Source organism: Diprion similis, chromosome 8 (assembly GCF_021155765.1).
Source record: "Diprion similis isolate iyDipSimi1 chromosome 8, iyDipSimi1.1, whole genome shotgun sequence".
Taxonomy (NCBI): Eukaryota; Metazoa; Arthropoda; class Insecta; order Hymenoptera; family Diprionidae; genus Diprion; species Diprion similis.
In genome coordinates this window covers 6,844,126-6,869,690 of record NC_060112.1, presented here as the reverse complement: position 1 = coordinate 6,869,690, position 25,565 = coordinate 6,844,126, and the positions used below count along the sequence as shown (strand labels likewise).

Below are 25,565 nucleotides of genomic sequence, written 5' to 3'. Positions count from 1 at the left end.
AACTGATCGCCTCAGCCGGCGGCGGACTCATCGCATAACGTTCTCAAACGCTTTACTCATGTCAGTCTTGCCAACCTTATCAGTAGGGTTATCACTTATCTCGTATTTTTATCAGTGTCCTATGCTTCAAGGTTTCCTATCTATTGCCCATCTAGTTGGCTATCTTCCATAAGTGGAATCTCCGTGACATAATCGTTATCCACTGACCATGGAGTTAAGCAAGATGGTTAATTTTTGCGCAATTTCCAGGGACAAAACTAAAACGTGAAGGTCGGTTGAAAAAAAAATGAAATCAACGGCTTAGAATCAAAGATGGCCGAAACGCTAATGACGGCGGTGTGACGTCTTCGAAGAGACGTGTTGCGGTCAGGAATTTACAAACGAATTTCACAAGGCTATTTCATATCAGATCGCACCGAAGAAAAGTCTCGAGTTCAGTTGTAACGGTTAAACAGTTGTCAGTTGATGTAGCTCTGTATTAATCACGTAAAACGAGGTGAAATGGCGCCGACCAAGGTGATACTTCTTTCCTGCGGAAGTTATAATCCTCCGACGAATATGCATCTAAGAATGTTCGGTTAGTTGAAGTAATTTGTAAAAATATGTTCCGTCAGTTTTCATTTTCACCGTCCCGTCATCGTCATCAGCGATCGATATATCCCCGAACCTAATCCCGATCCGAACGCTCAACGCATGTCAAAATCAACAAACTTCGACTCTTCCCACCCTTCAATTCCCCTCTTCGTTTATAAGTGGCAAAAAATCTTTACAATTGAAAATCTCTTCAATCTCCAACAACAAAATATCCACATTTAATAATTTTGGAAACGACTATTTGTAATGTCTTCAGGAAAGGAGTGAGACAAGGATGACTTGCTATCCATAAATCAACAATTCACCTTAGCAAAACTCACTGTATTCTTAGCATATCGCTTCACTAACTCTGTATCCAAGTACTTTCTGTTCACTTTAATGCTGTCATATGATTATCTTGAAGAAAAAACATGCGACAATAATTAATAATTAATGTGATAAGAAATACATAATACATATTTATTTCTTACAAACAGAAATTGCCCGCGATCATCTCCACAAAATGGGATCACACGTCGTAATAGGCGGCGTGATATCGCCAGTGCACGACGGCTATGGTAAGAAAGAATTGACGAGTGCAACTCACAGATGCGCAATGCTCAGGTTGGCACTGCAAAATAATGATTGGATTAGACTGAGCGATTGGGAGACGAAGCGGGAAGGATGGACAAAAACACGAGTCACCATACAACACCATCAAAACCTCTTAAATTCTTGGCTATTTGATACATACGATATTAAGCATCACTCAGAGATCGAGGACATGGACTGGATACCAGACAATGTAAGAAAAGATGCAAATGCAGAGCAGAATCCCATCCAAGTGAAATTGTTATGCGGTGCCGACCTCCTCGAGAGCTTTGGTACTCCCGGTCTGTGGGCAGAAGAAGATGTAAGCATCGAAGCTATCACCAAATGTTTTCACAGATATATTACATGAAATGAGACTGTGTATAAAAATATTGTTAATTTCGCTGTATATTTTTCATTAAGTTTAGTAATGACCCAAGTGAACAAAGTCTCATACTTTTTTCCACTTTGTTATTATTCCTCAGCTCGACGCCATAGTTGGACAGCATGGTCTAGTCGTTGTGACCAGGGAAGGTTCGAACCCAAATAAATTCATATATGATTCGGATCTCCTTACCAAATACATGGTGAGTTCATCGTAACGGATATCTTTTTTTTATTATTCCTGAAAACTCATATTTTTCACTGTAACAAATTTTTTCAATTAATTTTTTATTCAGCACAACATCATTATTGTCACCGAATGGATAACGAACGAAATTAGTTCCACTAAAATTCGGAGGGCTTTAAGACGCGGAGAAAGCGCCAAGTACCTTCTTCAAGATTCGGTTCTTGACTACATATACAAACATGGAATATACGATGCTAGACATTCCTCAGCAATGTGAGTTTTTATGCCATTAGGATTCAAATGAATTTACCGTTACTATACATTTGTCGACAGTGGAGATTTGTCTATTGTCTGGTCTGTTCGCTTTTTGGATGGACGAGAACTACGAAAAAACTTATAAAATACATCATAAAATTATGATCATGAAATTACCATTTTCTTTGGATGATACTTTCAATTTTTGTTCACCTCTAAATTGGTCGTATATTTTACTTCATTGTTTCCTCTGATTGGCGAGTCAGACGATTACCATCTATGTACAGACAATCTCTCAAGACATCTGTAAATGTCGGTGTCAGATCTACGCAGATCTTAGTTAATTTAGTAAAGATTTTTTTTATCTTTAGTTAATATGTAAATATGGCCAGGGACTTACATTGTTTTTTCTTCTGTTGAAATGTTTAGTGTTTAGAATTTTTATATTTGTTCCGTGTGTCAAGTTCATCTGTTGTAAGGAACTAGTTAGCTAATGGTTTTACATTAATCTATGCTCAAAGCGGAAAAGCAAAATGGACAAAGAAAATGAGAATATAAGCAAGGATTTAGCTTGTTACTTATGAAAATGTTTACTGTTATTTTAATTGTTTGCCAAAAACGGTTCTTCTAATTGACTTTGATGTACAAACACATAGTTTAGTATTATTATTGTTCTTCTTTGAGATGTAGTTACAAGATGTACAGGAAAATTATAGTTTAACACTTTAACTAATTTTACGTTCGTGTTTTTTTTATACACATACACATATATATTGTTTATTTGTTAAAGAGAAAAAAAAATAGTAATTTATACGATGTGCAATAAGCCATGCAAAAAATGCAATAAAAAAAAAAAAAACACATAGAATTCTTATATATTTTTACACGAAACCTTGGTTTTTTCTTTCCGTTATTTTATACTTGTATCAGGTTTATTTTAATTGGTCGACAAAGTATAGATAAAAAAGAAAAAGTAAATATAAGTTACCAATGAACTTATCTTTGATCAGTTTTATGAAGAAATCGTTAAATTTTAATCATCAACAAAATTATTCTGAAATCAGTTTACAGGAAAATTGTATTTTCTTTCACGCTGCCAAATATCATCGGACACAAAAGTAAGTTGGAACAATCTCCAAATAATATCGAAAGTAATTATTTGCACATAGATAAAAAGTATGAGAATACATTTTTAACACCGTCGCCGAGTGATATTACAATGGAAACACCGAGTCCCGTGGAAATCATATCGATCGATATCCCCGATTCTATAATGAAGAAGAATTTTTTGAACAATTCAAACTTTGCAAATAATACCAACTGCAAGTTACCAATCGGTAAGACAGAAGATGATAACGATTCGGTACGCGATAAGTTCATCAGCGTTATGTCAGAGAACGGTAATAACAAGCTTCTGAACAGTATGAAAAGCGCTTACCCTGGACAGGCGAAGCAGATCATTGCGACAGAGACCGGAGAATCTCATATTCTCGACGAGGTAGGTTCATGCATCTACTCCGACCGAAGTAATCCCTCATTAACTGTAAAAAATGATCACAGTAACATCAGCTTAACAAATAACGCCATTGTAGTAGATAACGATCACAATTCATTCGTAAACACAGATCGCGGTTCGGATAATTTAACTGCACTTATCGAAGATGAGAATGATTTTTTAGAATTAAGTTATAAGAAATTAAACAACGCTGAAATCAACCGACGTACAGCAGCAGCAACGGCAAAGAATCGAGACAATTCGAATGTGAAACTGGATATTGCAGAAACCAAGGTGGAAAAAACCGTTGTTAAGGAAAGAGACGAACGAGCCGCGAACGACGGTGCAAAAAACAAGGATTCGAAAGTAGATGACACGCTTCTCGTTGAAGAAGAGAACGAAGAATGCGCGGTGAACAGAGAGACGTTGGAAATAGACGGAAAGTACCTAAAGTCTTTGGTCAACTCGCGCAAGAGTCCGAAGAAGTGTAAAGACAGCGTAGAAAAGAGCGTCGTACGAAAGGAGAACTCCTTGCCGGTTTTGCCCGGAGAGACAAAAGCGTCGAAAACTAAGGAGGACGGCTGCACGCAGTGCGACGAGATCGACAGCGTAAATTCAGCCTCGCAGACGGACCTGAATTTCACCGCCGACGATAAGGACGTCAAGCTGTTCGAGCGGGCGCTTCGGTCGCAATTCGGAGTCCAGGGGAGTTTGGATTCTGTAAAATTCACCCTCCCGCAGGAGAGGAGCTCAAAAATGGGCCTCGACACCGGTTCCAAGAAGTCGAAGAGCTACGAGTCGATAAAATGCAGCGACAGTTCAAAGTCCATGTCGTACAAGAGCTTCGAGATCTCTTTCAGCGACACTCTTAAGCCCAAATCTGACAGCACGTCGCAGCTCATGACGACGGCAAACTTCTGCAGCGAGTGCTGTTACGCGAGTGCTACCGAGGTCAGTTTGAACCAAGAGACCTTTTACACCGTACAATCGAACCGCAGCACGTGCTCGGTGGATGACGATTCCACAGAGTGCGACATCTGCAGCGCCTGCAACCTCGACTCGAACGATATTCTCGAACCAAAATCAGCCCCGGGAATCGGCGACAAGTGCGATTTGTGCGAAATCTGCAACGACATCAACGCCGACTTCGAAGGCGACCTGATAATGCCCTACGCCGACTCCGAGCCGACGCTCGTGGAAGAGAAGGAAGCGATCGAGGAGTTCAAAGAGGAAAAAATTAGGGATGAGACTCGGCTGGACGAAAGCGGGGATGAATTTGACGAGGAAATGAACCGTAGGGATCAGGAGGTGGACAACGATGATTTTGAAATCGAGAACTGCGGCTTGGACAACAGCGTCAAGACTTTTGCGAGAGACTCGTCCAGGTTGAATTTACACTTAACGAAGAACAGCGTTAACGATAATCGCGAAGAATCAGGGAACGCTATCGAGGAGGAGGGGATAGGTTCGTCGAACGAGAACGTTAATATTTACTCTGCCAAATTATCGCTGCCAAAGTATTACTTGCCCATCGGTTCGAAGCGCGATGGCGGGAAGAGAATCGTTAGAAAAGGATCCTTCGTGATAAGCGATTCGAGCTCCAAGTTCTTTCAGGACAAGCGGCGGTATTCCTCGGTCGATAACTTGCAGCAATCTAAACAGATCATAAAACTTCCGGAGAGAGGATTTCAGCGGTTCAAAGGTAACAAGCTCATCGCGTCGGCTGACAACATACAATCGAACCGAACCACCGAGCGCTCCGCCAAGCTGAAAAAACTCCAAAAGTCTGTCAACGACATTGACTCGCTTACAGAGAATTTTATCAATTCTTCCAACGAAAATTTCACGCTATCAGAGAACGATCTCACACCTGACAGCGCCAATTTACGTGCCAACATTAAGATAAGGGACAGCGACATGGTGAAAATGATATTGACTAAACACGGAATAAAAATAATCAGCGAGAAAGAAACAGCTCTGTAGTTGATGGTTTTCCGACGAAACCGTACATTTTTATTTTCACGAAAACCCGCTTCAAACAAAAATTCGGAAGAAAATCTGCGTTGTCGAGATTCAAGAGACTAGCGAAAAAGAAGAAAAAATCTAGAATAATTCAGCGCAGAAATTTATACGATAAAAATGAGAAAAAAAAAAAACTGCGCGAAAGAAAATCGTCTCTCACTTCGCACCCTAACACACCTTTGATACCTTCACTGTTTCAAAAATTAATGTTTCTGTGTCATGCATGTATGCGGATTAAGTACACGTACAATTACAATGTTGTCATGTATGGATGTACAAACGTTTAACGAATTATTAATGTTTCTGTGCATCTATAGGTATGTGGTTAAATTGCTACACAGATAATTACTGAGTAGTTAACGCGTACGACAATTTATTCATTCTTTCGATTGTGCAAAGAATAGTAACTCATTTTTTTTTCACATATTTTTCCTTTTATCGACATAAGTCGAGAGAAATCTATGTAGCTTGTCACTGCTCGTTAGTTGTTTGGAATTCACGAGTCACCCCGATCAACGCGGTCTTGTTTGAATCCGTGAACGTTGAGTTTCACTGTATATTTTCTTTTTGCCTCACAAGTTTAAAGGATTTTCATTATAGAATTTAATCCGACGTTTTTACGACGTTTGGAAATCTTGATTATTACAATCCTGTGGTTAAAAGACAATCCTATTTAAATATACTATATTATAAATATCTGAAATAGAGATATAAAAACTGATTTTGTTACATAATTCGCGGTTATTGAAGTATATAGAATATTCGTTATGTCGATTAACCGTAAATAAATTATATTATATACTATACAAGATCTCGATATTAAAAGTAAACTTCCAATTTGGAGTAAAATATTTAAACGAAAAACAAAAATTTTAAACATAAGCGTATAACGTTATACGTTTATACTCGTGTATATATATACATATATATATTAAATTGAATGTTGAATTTAATGAGCACAACAGTGCTTAGGGAGGGATTTTCTTTTTATTCGCTAAATTTATCGCTTTTTTTCTAATTTCCTGACAAAGAAACTACACAACGGATCAATGCGAAATTTGACATGAAGATTCATTTATCTTTTATGTATTCACAAAAAAAAATTGATAATGATTTCCTTGAAAATTAGAAGAAAGCGATAAATTTAGCGGAAACAAAGAAAATTCCGCCCTTAAATGGTCATATATCCATACAATACACGTTACATGGACATTGTATACTCATATACATGTATGTATCGAATCGTCATGTAGTGCATGGTATGCGTTTTTGTTTAAAAATTTTTTCTTTCCACAATCATTTCTTTGGTTTATCTTCCATTACTTCAAAAAATCGCTTCGACATCTTTCCATAGGTATATAGGTTATAACATCTATCTAGATATCGAATGCTTTTAGTACAGCAGCATTGTGGAGGCTCAAAGCCAAAAACATTCATCAGTTCTTCCTTACATGCAAGTTAATATTACGTGTTACCTGTACAGTATTACCAGTTATATTTATAGCTTGCAACCATTCGTGTAATGATTCGAACTACTATGATTAATAATTAAATTTGAAAATACAAGAGAAAAATTCACATATGGTTGCAAATTAAATAAATAATTGCTCAAATACACATACATACATAGTTATACGCTTCATAGCTGCTAAGATTCTAATAGAATGTTAACAATTACTACTCTCCCTATATATATATATATATTCATGCTTTTTCTACTTCCTTTACATAAATGTTAATCGTAATCATAAACGTTCCTATTTTCTACTTGTGTTTCTTTTTAGTTTTCTTTTGTTCTATTGTTTTTTAATTGAATAAATCATGTTTACCTATATTTTCAAGCCTACACAACTTCTTCGATGCAAATATACCCACGTCTATGTATATTCATATTTTCACGACTGTTTTATAGTTTCTTCTCTGAGTTTTAACAAGCTACCGTCAGTTTAATAAAAATACGGAATTGAGTTAAGTGAAGAATGATTCCTTGCAGTGTTTGATTGCTGTGTTGATGATCTGTGTGTTTGCGCGCGCGTGTGTGTGTGTGTGTAGTTTTGCAAAGAAGAAGTTAGTGTGTAGTCTGGATCTGACGCGGCATGTTAAATGTGTTTTCCAGGGAACGGCAAAACCTGCATGCCTTCTGTAAGACAACTAGTTGACCATCTTGTCGCTGCTCGCTCCATACCCATCCGATGCGGCCCCTGTCTTACCATTAACAATTATACTAATAATAGTAATAATAATAATAACAATAATGACGATAATACCAAAGCCAATAACAAACGTCCCATAAGCAAAGATTGTACATTCAACCGCAATGACAAAGATAATGAAAAAGATCACGCGGGCATTCAGCCGGTTATAAATGATACAATGATAATAAACACGTTTGATATTGATCGATATTGGACAGAATTTTAACTTATTGCGGGACAATATTAATGATCCAGCAGCTCGTGCTCACGGAAATGTAGCAAGAATTAATTAAATATTATTATGTACGTACATTATATCTATACATACATATATATGTATTATTTATATTTACAAAAGGCTGTGGTAAGCGTGGTTATATTAAATTACCTGGTGAATTGTATTCAATTATCAATATTATTTACATTGTATGAAGTTGATTGAAAATCGGAGTTATAGAGGAAAAAAAGAAAATTAAATTTTGACGGGACAGTTTCGTTTCAATATTTTCCAATTTCCCCTTTGAATGTTATAACAGAATTCTGAATTATTGGTTTATCTGTCATTTAAATATCATTTATCTGCTGCGATTCTTCTTTGCTTTATAAAAGAGATATTAATAAGAAATTTTCTGTAATTATTCTTAATTAAATGTACATTTTTCTTGCATTCATAATATGACAAGTGAACCCGATTAATTATTTCACAGGTTATAGCGATGTATACAATTAGACATATGTATGTGTAGAAATACAGCTTATAGTCGTGTTGATTATTATTATTTTTTTTTTTTTCATCAAGCAAACAATTAATTGTTAGTCATTGTTAATTTACACTTTCTTTAAACATAGAATGACACTGCGCTGCAGGACTTCGCAAGTTAGTAGATATTATACTTTCAGTACGTTATAATACCTACATAGATATATATTTCGAATCTTATATACATTATATACATTTAGTGCACGTGATAAGGAGATGAGAATCTTGGAGCAATTAAGCTCGAGAGTTTATAGTATATTTTTTACTATCATTAGAATTTATCATTTCGATATTTCCTACCGAACGCTATCGAAGATGGTCGGTGAACATTTAAGCGAAAAAAGAAGACGATACGATATATATATATATTTTTTTTTGTGTTCGTGATCGAAACGAACGAAAAAAGGAAGTATTTTGAAAGATATATGGAAACTAATGATTGATTAATTGATCATAAGGCGTGTTTACGATAAATTTATTCGAAACTGTTCCAAGTGTTAGTTTAACGATCGTTATTCCAGGCAATATTCAATTGTATGAATTAGGAACACAAACAAAAATGATGAAATCAAAATTGAAATGAATTCTTTCAGGTTATCTTTCTCGAATACATTTGAAAGATTATTGTAATTCCTATAGAAAAAATATGTACCATATATGTTTGTCAAATATTCATATATATATATATATATTAATCTTATATAAATGAAAAATAAGAGCGTCCAGAACGCTCCAATCGAATGACTCTATAATTATTATATATACCTGCGTATATCATGATTGGAAAATAAAATTGTTCAAAAAAAAACAAGAAAATTATGTATATTTACAATCATTGACTTTATAACACACTCAAATTAAAATAAAAACCCGGCAATTATCAATATTTATAAATAATTTATTTACAATATGTATCAAACATTCGATATTATAAAAGTTTTATGTGCAGGAAATTTTGTATCCTAGAAATAATTATAAAACGTAAATCTTTTTTCATTTATCGCGCATATTTGTTACTATCATTGTATAATTATACACGGTACCGAATTTTCCGCAACTGCTTTTTTCAAGATCCTTTCAATTTTTGTTGTTTTTCTTTTTTTTTTTTTTTTTTACATATTAGAAATTGAAGTGCTATTTCTTTTTAATTCTTTTCTCGGTTCTTTGTTCAATTAACGATAATTGAGCGCTGTCCTTTCTTCGTGTGTATGTTACTCTTATGCATAGTTACATATAATTTATTTCATGTAGTAAAACGTGTATATATCAACGCGGGTTATTATAATACATTAATTATATACACATATGTATGTAGTTTGAGTCGCATCAGGTGATTTATAATTTTTATGGGTATTTGTGTCACAGTTTTAGAGGGTAGGTTACAATATTACACATATTAAAAAAGATCTCAAATTTACAACAAATTCACAACGCAAAGTCATATATGACATTTACAAATTCGGGTATTTTCATACTCGCACATCAATTATCCATATATTGATGCAAAGTTGAATATACACGATAATGGAAATGAAAAACCTGCTGAGAAATTTCACAATCACGCATTGTAACAATGAATTTTTCCACTGAAAATTACAATATTTGTATATTAACCCAATCGTAACGAACAAAGCAGTGAAAAAACAATACAGTTTGGAATATTAACCGCAGCCTAATTAAAAATACGATGCCTAATTCTGTCTCGTTGAAAATTTAAGTAGTATTTCTACTTCTTGTATTTCCTTTTAAAAATCAAAAGAGCGCCTAATGAAGATTATTCATAACTAGCCATGCATGTCTAGAGAGAGACAAATATTATATCATACTTGTTGACAAAAAAAAAAAAAAAAAATCAAATAAAATAAAGAAAATACACGAATCAAATACTGCAGTGGGAGTTACGAAGAGTAACAACTCCGTGATATCACCCGCAGCCACAATTATATGGCGACGAATCGAGATTGAGCTAAACAGTGCAAATAAATGTACGCATTTCCATCGTACATTGTTACATATATACACACGAGTATACATAGCGTATTTCATAGCGTACGATCCGAACGAGTTCATCGTTATCCCGCTGTCTTTGATCTCAGGGCAAGTATGCAGCTGATCATCAGAGCCACGGTCCATGCGGCTATTATCAAAAATCCTATATACACCTCGAACTCGTCTATCGAGTAACCCTTCTCGAGCATTGCTCGCATCGAGAGCGAAGGTAACGTTGTTGGCAAGATGCGGCTTATCCATTGCAAAAATACCGGCATCCCCTCCATCGGCCAGATACATCCTGTAAAAATACCGAAATTAATGGGTGAAAAAAACGTGAAAGTAACAAAGATGGTATGCGATGAATTATCCCTGAAATTCTGATGATTGTTTTTCAGTCTCTCTGTTTTTTTTTTTTTTTTTTTTTTTTTTTAATAGAGTACGCATGGGACTCAATTTTACACAATGTAATTGTATTAATCGCCGCCAGAATTGTTCGAAGGTAGAAGATTTCGTTCAAGACCTCGAAATATGATATATTCTAGGTTACATTCGCCATCAAATTAAAAATTCATTTAGCCCAATGCTCACGTAATTGATAATACGTCCCAAACGTATGTCACCGTTTATCCAAATTGGCGGTCACAATCTTCGATCAAATACATACGTATACACTTTTATACGGCATTATTGTAGTATAACGATTTCTCTATTGTTATAATACAGTTATAATCATCGTATAATACAAATTTCTATTACAAGTTATTATGCAAATAATATAGGTTTCACGCTCGATTCGTATGTAGCAATATAAAGAAATGAAGGAAATCGATAAAAACTTACCAGACAGTAAAATTAGGGGGTAAAAACTACCCGTTGATACGTAATTGGCTACCGTATGAGTCGATACCATTACTGAGATGAAGAAACCTGCATGGATAATTTAATATAATGCAATTTTAATAGAACCGTTGGTTATTCATTAGTAAGACGATATACAAAGAGGATTGATTAGATTTATCGGTCGTTTAAACGTATATATAACAAATATTTCGTTAGTATAAGTTCAATAATAAAAGAGTCCAATAATTAGAAACGGAAACACCGATTTTGTATTCCTTATGGCTTTTTTTACTCACCGTAACACATGCCGCAGAATCCTATCATCAGGACCAATACAATTACACCCAGTAAAGGTCCTCGACATGGTAAACTGAATCCCAGAAGTGCAACACATAGAACCAACGTTACCTGGAGGCAGGTCAAAGCGAATTGCACCGTGACGTGAGCTGCGAGAATTTGCTGTACGGTAACGCCTGCGTGAAAAAAGGAAGAAAAAAACAACAATCATATGAAGTACAGCCAGATAGATGTTTATTTGTACGACAAAAAATTAATCGCCATTTTTATACTCTGGATGAAAAAAAGGCAAGCGTATGGTAATAAATGATTTCTTGGCTCTCTTTCGCATGTTTTTTTTCCCCCTCTGCTGCTCAATTTTCTTTCTACTTAGCAAAAAAAGAACAATAATTTCGCTTATGAAAGACACTTCGTGATCGTTATATTATAGCTGATATTATACAAATACGCTTTACACTAAACGCCAGTAACGGATTTTTTACAAGTTTCTCTCGTACGTCGATATCGATTGAAAGTGAAGTTAACGATCTGCAGAGTTGAATTATTTTCATCTTCATCCATAGTTATGTTAGTATTCTTTTTGTCTATACACTTTCAGACCCTCTTATTCGCCGTGCAATGTTTCATAATTATATTCGCAGGTTGTGGAAAAAATCACGAAAGTATTATACGGAAAGGTATTATTAGAAATGAATACACCAATCTAAAAATAAAAAAAATTATATTACCTGCTACTAATGTTCTGTCCCACACGCCTTCAACACGATCCGAAATGATGATTGCGGACGTCAGCGAGGTTGCCAAGAAGAATATTACCCTGAAATGTAATTATAATGGTACAAGATAATTTAATAACCCTTGCGAATTATTTTCTCTTTTGGCGATGCTTTTTGTTCTCTTATGTATATTATTCTTTCGCCACTGCTGCAATAAGTGTCGTTAAAGAAGAGAAAGAAAAAAAAAACAAAGACTGTGCGAAAACCGTTCCGTAATCGAAAGTACATAGTAATAAGATTTGCATTATTTTTTTTCATATCAATTTCGTCAGTTTCAAAAGCAAAGCGACGGATTCGTTCGTCTGCTGCCGTGGTGTAATAAAAACGAAATTGCAAAAATAAACGATTGCGAAAACCGTTTGTAATCACACCGCATCTTATAATACTTTTAAATCCGCATCTACGCAATATTCCTTGTAATGTTCTTGGGTAAGAAAACTAAAATGGAAAAAAAAGAAGAGAAATGAGGATAAGCGGTACGCTTGTAAATGCGTTGAGAATATCGCGAAGCATATGCAACCGTCAGTTAATTGCCAAATTTAATGGTTTCATACTACAAGTAACAATCGAATGCTGCTACTTACGTGAGTAAAAATCCAGGTGCCATGAAATTTGAATATTTCTGATCAACACTTCCAAGCAACGGCTCCTCGAACTGTAAGATTGAATATTTTTAAATATAACTATATCGGTACAATATGTATATCGTATAATAGAACAATGCGTCGTTGATTTATTAACGAGGATTCTTGACTCACCCTTAACGGCATTTCACCGAATCTCGGATCGATGTGACATTCCTGCATTATGCTGTCCTGAATTTCGAAAAACCGATCGAACAATCGTTTCTGCACGTTCAAACCGATCTGTCGATCTGTAATTCGATGATAATATTTCAAGTGTGTAGAAAAACTTTACGATAATTGCTATATATACGATTCATGCAGTTGCCAAAAGTTTGCATAAATTATGGAGGGGGGGGGGGGGGGGGGGGGCAATACGAGGTACTTAAGGAAATACTTAGTTTGCGAGGACGCAAGTACGCTAAATCTTTGAAAATTCAAAATAATGCTCAATAATGTTTATAGAAGTCATATTTGACTATTTAAAAAGCATTTTGAAAAACAACATTTTTTTATCAAATTTTAAGGGTACCCCGGTTTGCCCGCCCCGCTCCAATTACGTTTATATCGGCATTATGTTACACTCACTTCCCATGTCGAGCGATATTTGCACTGCACTGTCGTCGAGTTCCTCGTCGGTTAAATATCTAGCGTTGTCCCTTCGGTTCCGAAGAGCTTCGGAAAAATTGCTACTGAAGAACATCGCGCCCACAGCTTTTCCATTTCTAACAGCTTCGTAGGCGCTATTTTGGTCGGGGTAATAATCCTGGAGAAACGGTATTGAATTGCAATAGTCAATTACGCTCTATGAACAATCTCTGAGAGCGATAATTAACCGCATGATAAATCTCGTGTAAAAATAATTGCAAATTCCAATTTGCGAGAGAATCCTCAACTTTCAACTCACCTTTATGATGATGGAGTCGTCGAAGCCGTGCAAATACCTGCAGCTCAAATCGACGAAATCGCAATCCTCGGTATCCTCGTAGTAATTAACTTCGCCCCAAATATTGCTGTAGTTACAATTTCCGGCTTCCTTGTTCACCACGGCCATGTGCAAATTCTTCGGATCTTCTCCGATCGCGTTAAAGAATAAGAACGTTTGAAGAACGGGAAATATCATTGCAAAAGTGACACCTCTAAAAGACGAAATATTGAATAAACAGACATTCAACACCTGTCCAAAAATTTTTAGACATTATTTTACTTCAATCGATACTTCAATTTCTATATCGTGAATTTCTTTCTTTCTTTTTTCTTCATCTGCCTCCACAGAAAGTATTAAAGAGCAAAAAAGTAATAACAATACAAAACAAACTTACCCCGGGTGTTTGACCAGTTGCAAAGCATTCTTGGTGAGCAAAGCCTTGAATTTTTTCCATTTCGCTGTCACGACTTTTCCCATGTCCTCGTTGTCCCTTATCTGTTGTTTCTCGGAGCTGATTATATTCTAGAAAAATCGGCCATAATTAGACTTTGAGATGTAACAGTGAAAAAAATTCAAGTACACCCAGAGAAACTTATAGTTGTAATTACTATACATTCTAATGAACTGTTTTCACTTTTGACCATGACCGAAAAATGCATAGTGCTACGTAAAAAAAAAATCTAGCATGTGTTACTATTCTTTTTGATTATTGTGACTCGTGCTATATTTTCTTGTATCTACTGTAATGAATCGATGTTGGACCCTAACTGGACCGAAAAGATGGAGGTAAAGCACAAACAAATAGATTAAACGTTACAATAACCAGAAAGTGTGTCATTAACAATTATAATTACACTAAATAGTTACTTGCGTCAAATTTTCTTATAATTTCACTAGTATTTAAATCGTGATCGTACGATAGGCATTTTCATAGATTTTTCTCTAGGAACTGTATAAAAAATGAATAAAAAAAAAAAAACAAAAACAAAAAACAATAACCATATTTTTATATCCTACATCGGTGCTGCTGTAATGTCCGTTGTGAAGTGAAACCGTCGACGAGTTGACCTCCGTAGGATTGTGAGACGTCACCTCGTTGCTAACAACTTCGGTTATTCCTCTCTCTTGATTGTCGGCCTGCCTCTGACTCAACGTCAAAAACGCTTCTTCCAATGTCGGGCATTGAAATTGTGACATAATCTGTCCAGGCGTTGACTCCGTTAGTAATTGTCCGCATCTCATCATCCCTACCTGTATGCATTATAGATATGTAAAAGCAAAGCTCGACATTGGTTTTTGGTATCTTCTGCACGTACAGGTATACATAATATTGAAATATCATACAATAAGGAAATCACTCGCTCACCTTACTCACACCAATACAGCTCTCACGTATGTCTGTACACCTATACATATATACACGTATAATCTTTCGATATTTTACCTTGTCCGCCTGTTTCGCTTCCTCGATATAATGTGTCGTTATTACAACGGCCGTGTCTTCTTCCTTTGTGATGGTTATCAGGTGCTCCCATATGCTGAAATGTCACGGTGTGTATATGTATAGTCAATGTCTTCATTTCAATGCCGAAAATCGACTAGCAGTTTCAGTTTAGTTGCTGATATTGCAATGACGTTATACTCAAATTTTTGCAATTTTTTTGCCCTATACAATTATCCATAGTTTGAAAAGAATCGCGTGTTCATATGTGGGAAAAAAAGCAGAAAATACCCAAATAACACAAGAGGCTCTGCACAGTTATGAATTTGCAAAGACGCGAAAATCTGTTTCAGTACAAAATTTCATAACGTACATGAACGCCAGAACGTTATAGAATCGATAGAATTCCAGTAATTTCATATATGTTGACTGGTCTGTTAATTACACTTCTCCTCTTGAAAAAATTTTCGCACATGAAAATTTTATATTACAAGACGTTAAAAAACGTGAACAATATTCTGACGTCATTGAGAGTTGGATCAATCGCATCCAAAAACTATTCAATTAACGGCGCTCTATAATGTAAAATGGATAATCTCGAAGATTAACTCACTCCGCGCGCAATACCGGATCCAATCCGACCGTTGGTTCGTCAAGAATGAGTAATTCTGGTTTGTGTATCATAGCGGCAGCGAATGACACCCTCCTCTGTTGTCCACCGCTCATGTGTTTCACTTGAGTATTTCTCGGCGGGAGGTGTAACAATTTTGTCAAAAACGCGAGCCTCTCCTCTGCAAAGCGAAGGATAATTAGATGAAATGTTTTGGTGTCCTTTGTTTTTCTTTGCTTTGCGCGTCGCGCTTGAATGAGGAAGAAAATTGATTCAGGAAAAACTTACCGATCACGTCGTCCTCGACGCCGCTTATGCGGCCAAAATAGTACATCGCGTTTGCCGTTGTGAACTCATTGACGAGGGATATTTCCTGCGGCATGTAGCCAACTCGGGGTCCTGGTATCCCGGAACCCTTGGATCCCGGTTTGCCGCCCAGGACCCAAATGTCACCGCTGTCGAGGCGTCGCACTCCAACGACGCACGAGAGCAGGGTTGATTTGCCGCAGCCACTGGCACCCAGGAGACCGTAGCTGCAAGACGGGGAAATTGTGGAAAACATCGTTTAAGGATTTACAGGGTGTACGATCGGGTTGAAAGAGTGTTGAAACTAAAGTTTAACGAAACAGAGACGATATAATGTCACTAAAGCCAATCTAGTTACATTCGACTATATGGGGTTCCTGTAATGGCGAAGAGAATGTTGAAACGATGAACTTCGGCTATAAACACCTTGTCGTATTAATTACATCATAGAGATATTATTATTCAACTATATTTTCACCAGCAAGTTCACGTCGCTTTTTGTCATTTTCTCATGTTTTTCATTCGATGAGTTTCTCTTTACCGACCGAGTAGAATTTGCCTCGTTTTTGACTATTACCTGAATCTACGTATGACGCAAAAAATCTGTACATCTATAACGCCATTCTACATCCAATTTCGAGTACAAATGGCCAAAATAAAGTTTCGTTCGCGCAATGATAATACCGAGATATGTATTTCTCTAATTAAATTGCAGGCATTTCGTAGCACTTTTATCGTGCATGAGACTGAGATTGTTTTTTTTAGATATTTATGTTCGACATTTTCACATCAGTGATGAGTCACATCAGTGAGGGCTTTGTTAATAATAAAAATGAGTGACATTTTACTCGGTCGGTAAAGACTGACTATAGTATCGTCTTAACGGGCTTGTTTAACCGAAAATCTACACCTACTTTTGCACCAATTTTAGTACAGTAAGTGTTTATAAAATTATTGCATACGAAGATCTTCTTACAAATAGAGAATCATAGAATTATAAACAAGAGGTCAGTCAAATATCGAAGCTTCTTTTTTTTCGTCATGTTGGCATCGTTAAATATTTAATTCAACAAAACTCCACTGATATTGAATCTGATCAACAAATATCTGGCACCATTGAATTTTCTACTGAAAGTGAAAAAAGAAACTCTGTCTTATCGTCGATGCTTTGGTATAAAATAGTCTTCCAAATAAAACCGACTAATCGCATATCAATTACAAAGTTATCGATTTCTGGCCAATCACCAATGTCCTGGATGCGTTAAAATTTTTAGAGTTAAATTACACTCGCGTTCCATATTATGCAAAGTGAAAGGGATTTGCGGATGCGAATCTCTATGTAGGTATGTATAGGTTATATACAGCCAGTCTTTTTTGGGAATTATTTTACTCTCTCTTTCTTCGTAGCGCGTAATCACGTCGCAAATTGTTTACATACGTCCGAGTAATTAATAAGCCCGATTCCTTGCAAAACTAATAATTTCAAGCATTCAGAATGTCGCAGAAAACGGAAAGTAAAAACATGGCCGTCGGCTCGTTTCTTCGCCCATGTATGGTTACACTATTACAGTTGTTTTTCTCGGAGGTCTATAAATCCTGATGTCAAAAACAATTAGCACTTCATTAGTCAGCTCGACTCGCGTCGTCGCTTCGCACTTAACATTGCATTATACGTGAACTCTAGCGAGAGTGTTTAAACTTTTGGACAAAGGTATAATGATCGAGGCACGAGGTCGATCCGATTAATTTTCATGCTATTTACACTGTCAAAAATTGGCGGTCTTAAAATTGACTAACAATGGCCGGTGTGGATTATTATAGAACATTTTTTGTGGTCAATTCAGAACTTGAACGTCAGATCTTGTCATCAAATAGTGTTAGATCGACAGTAAAAATGTTCTGTAAAAGTCCACATCGAATTTTTTTTACAGTGTACACGGGGAGAAGCATGCAGAAATACGTCAGGGTTTCGAAGAGTTCTTTAAATGAAGAAAGGATTGGATTCACAAGTAAAAATGTGGCAAAATCTGATGATCGATTATCGTGAGAAGAAGGAAGAGATTAAGGTAAAGGAACAGAGTTTCTCAAACAGGTTGATGATCGATGAACTGGAGCGAGAGATTTTTCCGATGAAATCACAAAACACGATGAGTCAGAATAACGATTATCCAACGACGAACAAATCGGTGAATCACGTTTCGACGTAAGAGGAAAAATTTGAAAACAATCAACAAACTGCTGCTCGAAAATCTGAAACTTTAATAACCGACAAAAAACAGGAGGAAAAAAGGTTTAAGCGACAGTAATAGTACCCAGAAATGCAGACCGGATATTGATAGTTTGGCGGCATCGATTGACGTTTCATAAGAGTTCCGAAGTACCGTAAAGGAAAGCGATAATTGCAAAAGAAGAAATTTTTTTTTAAATCAGCGCTGCAGCTGCAGCAGGCAACAAGTCAATTTGGGACGAAAAAAAGTTGACGAAGGTAGAATCTGGATATAACAAAACATCGAAACCAGTTCGGGTGCGGCCTCCAAGTTCACCGGATTCTTCAATTCGGCTGATCAAGGACGAAAAAGATGAAAGTTCCGTAGGCAAGGATGCGGTTCCTGAAGGTCACAATAATACCGGTATAATTCGAAACCCACCGTTAGTCAGTAAAACGGTACTAACCGGAATAATGGCCGTTCATAAGGACGAATCATCATCGCCTGATTTAAACGAACAAAGCTAACTTCAATTCGAATGTGGACGAATTCACCGATTCAAACTGGCCGAAAGCTAGCGCCAAAATGAATCCCAAGTATTCCAACGAAAAACGACACCGCGATCAATCGTAAGTGAAGTTGGTAGCCGAGGAAAGAATTCGGGTCAAGCAGACGAGTAGATGGACGACCTAATCGGTGCCGTCGGCAAAGTGTTGTCCAGCTGCAAAAGCTGTTAATAATAATATCCGCGAACGATGCTTATGGAGAGTAAAAAAATTCAAAGAATTAGGCAAGACATGATGTATTATAAAAAAAATTTATAGTAAGCACGTGCACGTGATGGTAAATGTCACTCGAGGCAAGCAGCCCGTAATTGCTGTTCTGTTTAATTAACATATCACGCGTAACATCATACATAACGGCGGAATAAAAAAATTCCTATAATGCAGAATGTTTACTTAAGACGCACAAATTGATGGATCATCCAATAACTTTTTTTTTTCTTTACCTTCGCCGTTGATTTTTTCCACTTTACACCGATCGTTCTATTTCCCGTTTACTTATTGTATAATAAGATCATTATCGCATAGTGAGGAAAATTTTATATGTTACGGTTCCTAAAGAACTTCTGGAAAATAGCTGATAATTACGACAAAGAATTGAATTGGAAACTACAATTTTCGATACTAAATTGCTTGATTGTTCCAACGTTATTTAAATCTGTTCTGATTACATAAATACTTCTTTTAAGTCAAGCAAGTAAGCCTGAATATCAATTTATTGTTGCAACGGTATAAAATTATTACAATAGTAAAAGTGATCAGAATAAAAAAGAATAATATATAATTACACGATTATTATAAATTTTTCTGACTACATTTACAAAACTTATTTTCAGTTCGCACCTGGAACTACATAGTTTGGGCTACAGAAAAGAAATGCAAATAATTATAACGACGATGTATATTGACCAAATATAGAATATGTTTTCGTTACACGAATGAAAACGTCAAAGCGTTGTTTTCTTCTTAATATATTCATCGTCTAACGTTACAGGTCGGTGAAAAACACGGTCTAAAACTAGGGCAAATTAATGGCTTTGCAGATGGCACAAACACAAACAGTGCATTCAATAATAATTCAGTGCATTTCCTTTAATTTCAAAAACCGTCCATGTCGACCAATCATAGAAACCAAAATAATATTCAACCTGTTCTCTGCGCTGTTCATTTTTACAATAGCAAAACTCATGCATACTATATTTCACCAAAATTTACTCGTTTTCCTAACTGCAGTGTAGTTTTCATTATACGATACCAGGAGTTTTCCGTGAATTTTTCCACTCAAAGGCGGCAGGTGGGTAACCGGATAAGCTGCATTTTGTATTACAGCGTGTTGAAAAAGCAGTTTCGGTTGCCTATCGACAGGCGTTGAGTGGCAAGTTTCACGTAAAACTGACACGCTCCATACACAATTAATTTATTACAATCTCGAAGAGTCTGGGCGTTTTTTTTCCCTTTTTTTTGTCTTATCTTTTGGATTTTATACTCACATACAGCCTCGCGAAACGACCATGTTAAGGTTATCCAAAACTGCAACATTTTTCGTGTAACATTTCCGTGCGTTCCTAATGACGATCGCCTCCTTGGCAGTCATTTCGTAAAATCTGCGATCTTCTTCGGTCAAGTATTCACGTTCTGCAACAGAACGAAATTTAATTGACTATAAAGAAGAAAGAGGAGGAATATGACAGAATATAACTATTATACATCGAATAGGTATAGTGAAATATCTATGATAGACAAATATACATGCAACATCTTCGGTAACTGATTTAAATTTTCTCACGGAAATGAAATAAACGACGCACGTTCTGACCGCATAAAAATAATAATTCAATTCGCCTCACCGCTTAGGACGATAACTTGTGTTTGATTAATACACACAGGATTTCTGCATTTCGTACGTATATATGCATTGGTAATATGTATGTCTACATACGTGTGTGTATATGTATATTGTATATGGAATCGACGGATATTGTGTATTACCGTCACGTATGGGGAACTGATATGGTGTACAGTAGACTCGGAATAACAGAAGACAGAGAAAGAGAGAGAGGGAGAGAGAAAGAGAGAAGTAAGAAAAGAGAGAGGATGATTGTTACACCGAAGGTGATCGGAGCGCATTTTTTATTTTTCCTCTTCCGATGCACTAAAACAATGAGGTAAAAAATAAGAAAAAACAACCTTCCCTATAGCACACAATTTCCTCCTGTTTTCGTGAGTGTAACCTGAGCCATGTGAATACACATATAGGTATATACTTGCAACACTTATTTCCAGTGAAATCTTAAAACAGATGTGACGTTAATTAGGCGTGAAAAAAGGAGAAGATGAAAATCCTCTTGTGCAACTTTTTGTTGAATGCATATGACGAGTGGTAAAGAAATGTTGGTGTAGGAGCTTTGATTTTTTGCAGAATCCAAGATGGATAAAAAGAGGATCATTAATCAGGTGATAATCATTGGTGAAAAAATATATTCCAAGGTGCGTTAATTCGCGTTATTTGTTTGACGACTTTACAAAGTATGATCTGAACATGAAGATAATCAACCACTGCGTGTCTAAATTATAGCGATAATTTACTGGCCAATAGAAAATTGTAATTTTATACGTGGAATTAAGAGGCCCTCGATGTAGTCAATTGATGATCATTATAACATCGAGATACTCCTTTCTAATGTGATAAAATTTCGTTTGCCTTATTGATTTTACTTTACATGTACAGAACCATGATTTCACAAAACTCGTAAAATGCGGCACAAGGTAAATCTCGTTTTCAAGATATCAATGATAATTATCTTACGCAACGAATCCTCTTCTATACCACCTATGTCGTATATTATACCCATCGAATTTTTGGAAAGTTTTTCACTGCTATGCGAATGCGGTTAACGAAAGTTTCCTGCGTCATATATATACCTATATTTATGCAATAATGATTATGCGGAAGCTGAGAATAACCAAAAACACCTTCAATTCTAGTAATGTCAAAAAATTGTTCCATTACCGCGACGTGATCGATGAATTGTCGGAGTGATCAAGAGTTAGACGGACAAGATCGCGTAAGTTTGTACGACCTAAAACGACTGTTTGTTTTTCCTAAATTTCTCTCTTTCTCCTCGACTATACACTCGGTCCATAATACATGTACATTTCTATAAGTGGAAAAGTTTCTCCTCTTTATATAAATCGTCGATCGAATCTATTACCAACCTGATCGCCTTTCCTAATTCCGGAGATCCGTTGAATGTATGAATAAATGAGTCAACAAGTAAACAAATCAACAGACACTTGAAGAATAACGAATTTTATCCTCTGAAAAGAAACTAACGAGCTGTTCTTTCACGATTTTTTTCCACTTCACTGGTACAACTTATCGATCGAAATCACCGCATGACCTCCGAGTACTTTAGACACCTGATCGAGGTGAATATTGGCTAATTAACGAACTAGGTGGCGACCGTCGCATACCAAAGACAAAAGAGGACTGAAATGAACCGCGTGCATCGTGCCAGTCCTGCACATTTCTTTGTAGGTGGGAAGGGAGAGAACTTAGAGAGCTCTTCGAGGAAGTGAGAGGGGATTGGATTGGATTGGACTGGCTTCGAACGGAGAACGGAGAACGGAGAGCGGAGAAGGGATCGAAGAACTCTTTCTCGTCTGCACCTGCAGCCGTCACTTTCCTCCGACCAAAATTCTGACAAGCCTAAATTTAGGCCGAAGTTTACTGCGAGTTTGTGTAACGACGCAGCAAATGCGGAAAAGTCGCTAGTTTGAATCAGAGTAAATTGTGCGCAGATTTAACGGTGCAGGATAAATCCGCCTGCATTTCGGCAACCGAAGTTACATTCTACTGGTTTTCTTTTCTCAAGGTCGTCGAATTGCATAAATTCAGGCGAATTTTTATCAAACGTACACCGAGTTGCATAACTGCAGGCAAATTTTTCCTGCGCTAAATGAAGTCGAATTACCCGTGTAAACATTTGCGCCAAGTGATCGGGAGTAAAAATAGTTTTACGGATTCAGGTAACTCGTTCGAATGGAGAACAGTTTTTTTTTCAAGGCTTTTCCTACCATTTCATAACCTCCACGTAACAAATTTCAATATTGTAAATTCCGAGCAGACTGAGTGGCCTTTCATTCCAGACTTGTTGAAAGTCAAGTCGAAGATTAACACAACAAACTGATTACCATCGTCCTGCGTAAATTCTCGCACTTGAAAAATGGCGCTGTATAATGTGTGTAACGCAGTACGATTAGTGAAAAACTAACGAAAAAAGGATTATTTAATCGTCGTTGGTTATTACTGTGCATGTGTAACATTAAGATTATTTAATTATAGGTATATACCTTAGGGCGGTCGTTAAATGGAAGTCATGTTGGATGATACAAATCGGTTTCAAATGTAGAAATAATTGCTTTAATTTCTTCAGATTTTTATTCTCAGCCCTTAGTCTCCCTGTAGAACCTACATTCCGCACGAGTCGTGCGTGTTTTAGTTTAATATATTATTTTTCGATCATTTCTCAAGCTATATAACGTCGAATTTTATACTTTTTCTAATCTTCGTTGAATTTCGAATCGTCGTTAGTTTCAATGGTATAGGAAGAAGATGTGTAAGGAATCCTATTTTGGTGCTAATAATTAATTATAAAAAAAGCCAGCAGGACTCGGAATTAGAATTTGAAAAAACCAAAGATTTTTTTTTTATATTCAAAGCCGATCTACGAGCATCCAACATTAAGCTTCCAAAAAAAAAAACATTTTACGACGATCCATATACAAGCAACACCCCCGACTGTAAACTTTTTGCGCTCAAATTAATGGCTGATGCGATAATTCTCCATTCGCGAAATGACAAGTGGACACTGCAAATTATTAAGAGGATTAGGAAACCACTACCAACAAGGAAAATTGTATAGGTACTAGGAAATTGTTATTGAATTTTACAAAACTAGAAATTATCAGAACTGTTAAATTATATCTTTCGGTTCTGGTGAAAACAGAAAACAGTGGAAAACTGTATAGTATATATGGTACTTGCACAATTGATAATTCATCTCTCGGTTCACGAATAAGATAATTAACATTTTTATCTTATAACTCACAATCAAAAAAGTTCCATTGGACTGGCATAATAACTGTTCCTCTCTCTACCTCAATACTATATTTATACTTTTCGGATAAGCGAGCATCAATTTATGTGGTTTCTAGATACGTTTCGCCGCCTGTATCAAGTTCAGGCCTACCTGTAATCAGGTGACCGAGTGAAACAAAAAATCGTAGCTCGACACTAAATTCTGACTAAACATTCTTGACTGGAATCCATTTTTTCCATCACATATGAACGAAATAAAGGTGTGCGTGAATCTCAAAGTCAAGTTGATCGGTTGTATTTCTTATTTAATTAACGATGAACAAATATATATATACGATAAAACGGCGATTTAAAACCTAACAAGAATTTATCAAGTTTATATCTTCGAAGTGACGTAAGACGCAAAAACTTGAATATAATTAGAAGATAAACGTCTTGATACGACATTTTTAGATTAAATTACTGCGCGACGAATGTTGGAAAAAAAGAAAAAACAATTCACCCATAGGATTTATGATAGAATATATATTCATAAAACAGAGCGAGTTATGATAAGAACGTTTCCTGATTTAATTTTTTTTTTTGTACCCTATTATTCAACAATTTTTTTTCTTCCTTCATCGTTTTCCTCGCTCGCATTTCAAGTGACATAACAAAGTCATAGAGGAGGTATAAAATCACGTACGTATATCGTTATATTACGTATCATACACGCAATAGGATGAGAAGCGAGAGGAAATTAATAAAAAAGAACCGCGTGAACGCCGTCAAAACTAAACCTCCAAAAATACGCTATCAAGAGAATTATCGATCCGATCCGAAGGCTCCTTGACTAAGGCCTACTGTTTGTAAAGAATACTACAAGCTTTAAACAAATTCCGGGAGTGTAAAAAAATTACAAGGATCGTCTCAATTACGTCGTTCGCCTTGGTTTCAACTAATAGTTAGACTTCGAAAGTAGCGCCTCTTGTGAATATTGTATAATAAGTCTGGTAAATGCATTTATACAACTTTAGGATCATTGGCGTATAGTTATGCCAATGCAAGTAATGCGTTTTCAAGGGGTCCCAGCTATGCATAAGAAGATTGTTTTTTTTTTTTTTTTAAACTCTCAACAAAAAGCAGCTCCAAAATTCCGCAAGATAAAAAAGTATCGTGAAGTAAGCCAATTCGTGGTTTGAACTATAAAACTTTTAAAGTTGAATAATAATTTAGCAATATTTTATATTGGAATACATCGAAGTTCATCAACATTTTGTTCAGTCAACGTGTCATTTTCTGCATATCGTTTTTCTGTATGGGAATTAATGAGAAGTTCCATATTATTTTGCTAAATTTATTTTCATTCGGAATAAATCTAGACTTTGGCCGTTACAATTCACGCTATTCTAAAGTTTAATTATCTACTTCGAAGTAGGA

General features: G+C 36.1%; 2 protein-coding genes across 7 annotated transcripts in view; one reads left to right on the top strand and one right to left on the bottom strand.

Moving 5' to 3' along the window:
* Window positions 1-301: 301 nt before the first annotated feature.
* On the top strand, window positions 302-7,808 carry LOC124408595 (nicotinamide/nicotinic acid mononucleotide adenylyltransferase 3). 2 transcript variants are annotated; one of them, XM_046885625.1, is made up of 6 exons: window positions 302-577; window positions 1,071-1,486; window positions 1,650-1,751; window positions 1,845-2,008; window positions 3,110-3,488; window positions 7,624-7,782. In XM_046885625.1, exons 1-6 carry the CDS (start codon window positions 502-504, stop codon window positions 7,651-7,653), a joined length of 1,167 nt encoding a protein of 388 aa, XP_046741581.1. In that variant the 5' UTR covers window positions 302-501; the 3' UTR covers window positions 7,654-7,782. The 2 variants fall into 2 exon arrangements, with proteins under 2 accessions (XP_046741581.1, XP_046741582.1); XM_046885626.1 differs by lacking the exon at window positions 3,110-3,488 and having other exon boundaries at window positions 303-577; window positions 7,624-7,808.
* A 1,322-nt stretch (window positions 7,809-9,130) lies between these two features.
* Window positions 9,131-25,565, bottom strand: part of LOC124408977 (ABC transporter G family member 20-like) — a 42,968-nt gene continuing 26,533 nt past the window's right edge. For 3 of the 5 annotated variants that reach the window (XM_046886348.1, XM_046886346.1, XM_046886349.1), the window contains 14 exons: window positions 20,536-20,680; window positions 16,258-16,502; window positions 15,973-16,150; window positions 15,363-15,456; window positions 14,936-15,169; window positions 14,313-14,440; window positions 13,898-14,129; window positions 13,579-13,756; window positions 13,126-13,241; window positions 12,952-13,022; window positions 12,320-12,408; window positions 11,591-11,767; window positions 11,295-11,381; window positions 9,626-10,752 (listed from right to left, as the gene is read on the bottom strand). In XM_046886348.1, coding sequence (XP_046742304.1) covers window positions 10,535-10,752; window positions 11,295-11,381; window positions 11,591-11,767; window positions 12,320-12,408; window positions 12,952-13,022; window positions 13,126-13,241; window positions 13,579-13,756; window positions 13,898-14,129; window positions 14,313-14,440; window positions 14,936-15,169; window positions 15,363-15,456; window positions 15,973-16,150; window positions 16,258-16,502; window positions 20,536-20,680 — 2,192 coding nt within the window. In that variant the 3' untranslated portion in view covers window positions 9,626-10,534. Of the gene's footprint in view, window positions 9,155-9,625; window positions 10,753-11,294; window positions 11,382-11,590; window positions 11,768-12,319; window positions 12,409-12,951; window positions 13,023-13,125; window positions 13,242-13,578; window positions 13,757-13,897; window positions 14,130-14,312; window positions 14,441-14,935; window positions 15,170-15,362; window positions 15,457-15,972; window positions 16,151-16,257; window positions 16,503-20,535; window positions 20,681-22,261; window positions 22,543-25,565 lie in introns of those variants that run through there. The other 2 variants (XM_046886347.1, XM_046886350.1) reach the window with 2 other exon arrangements.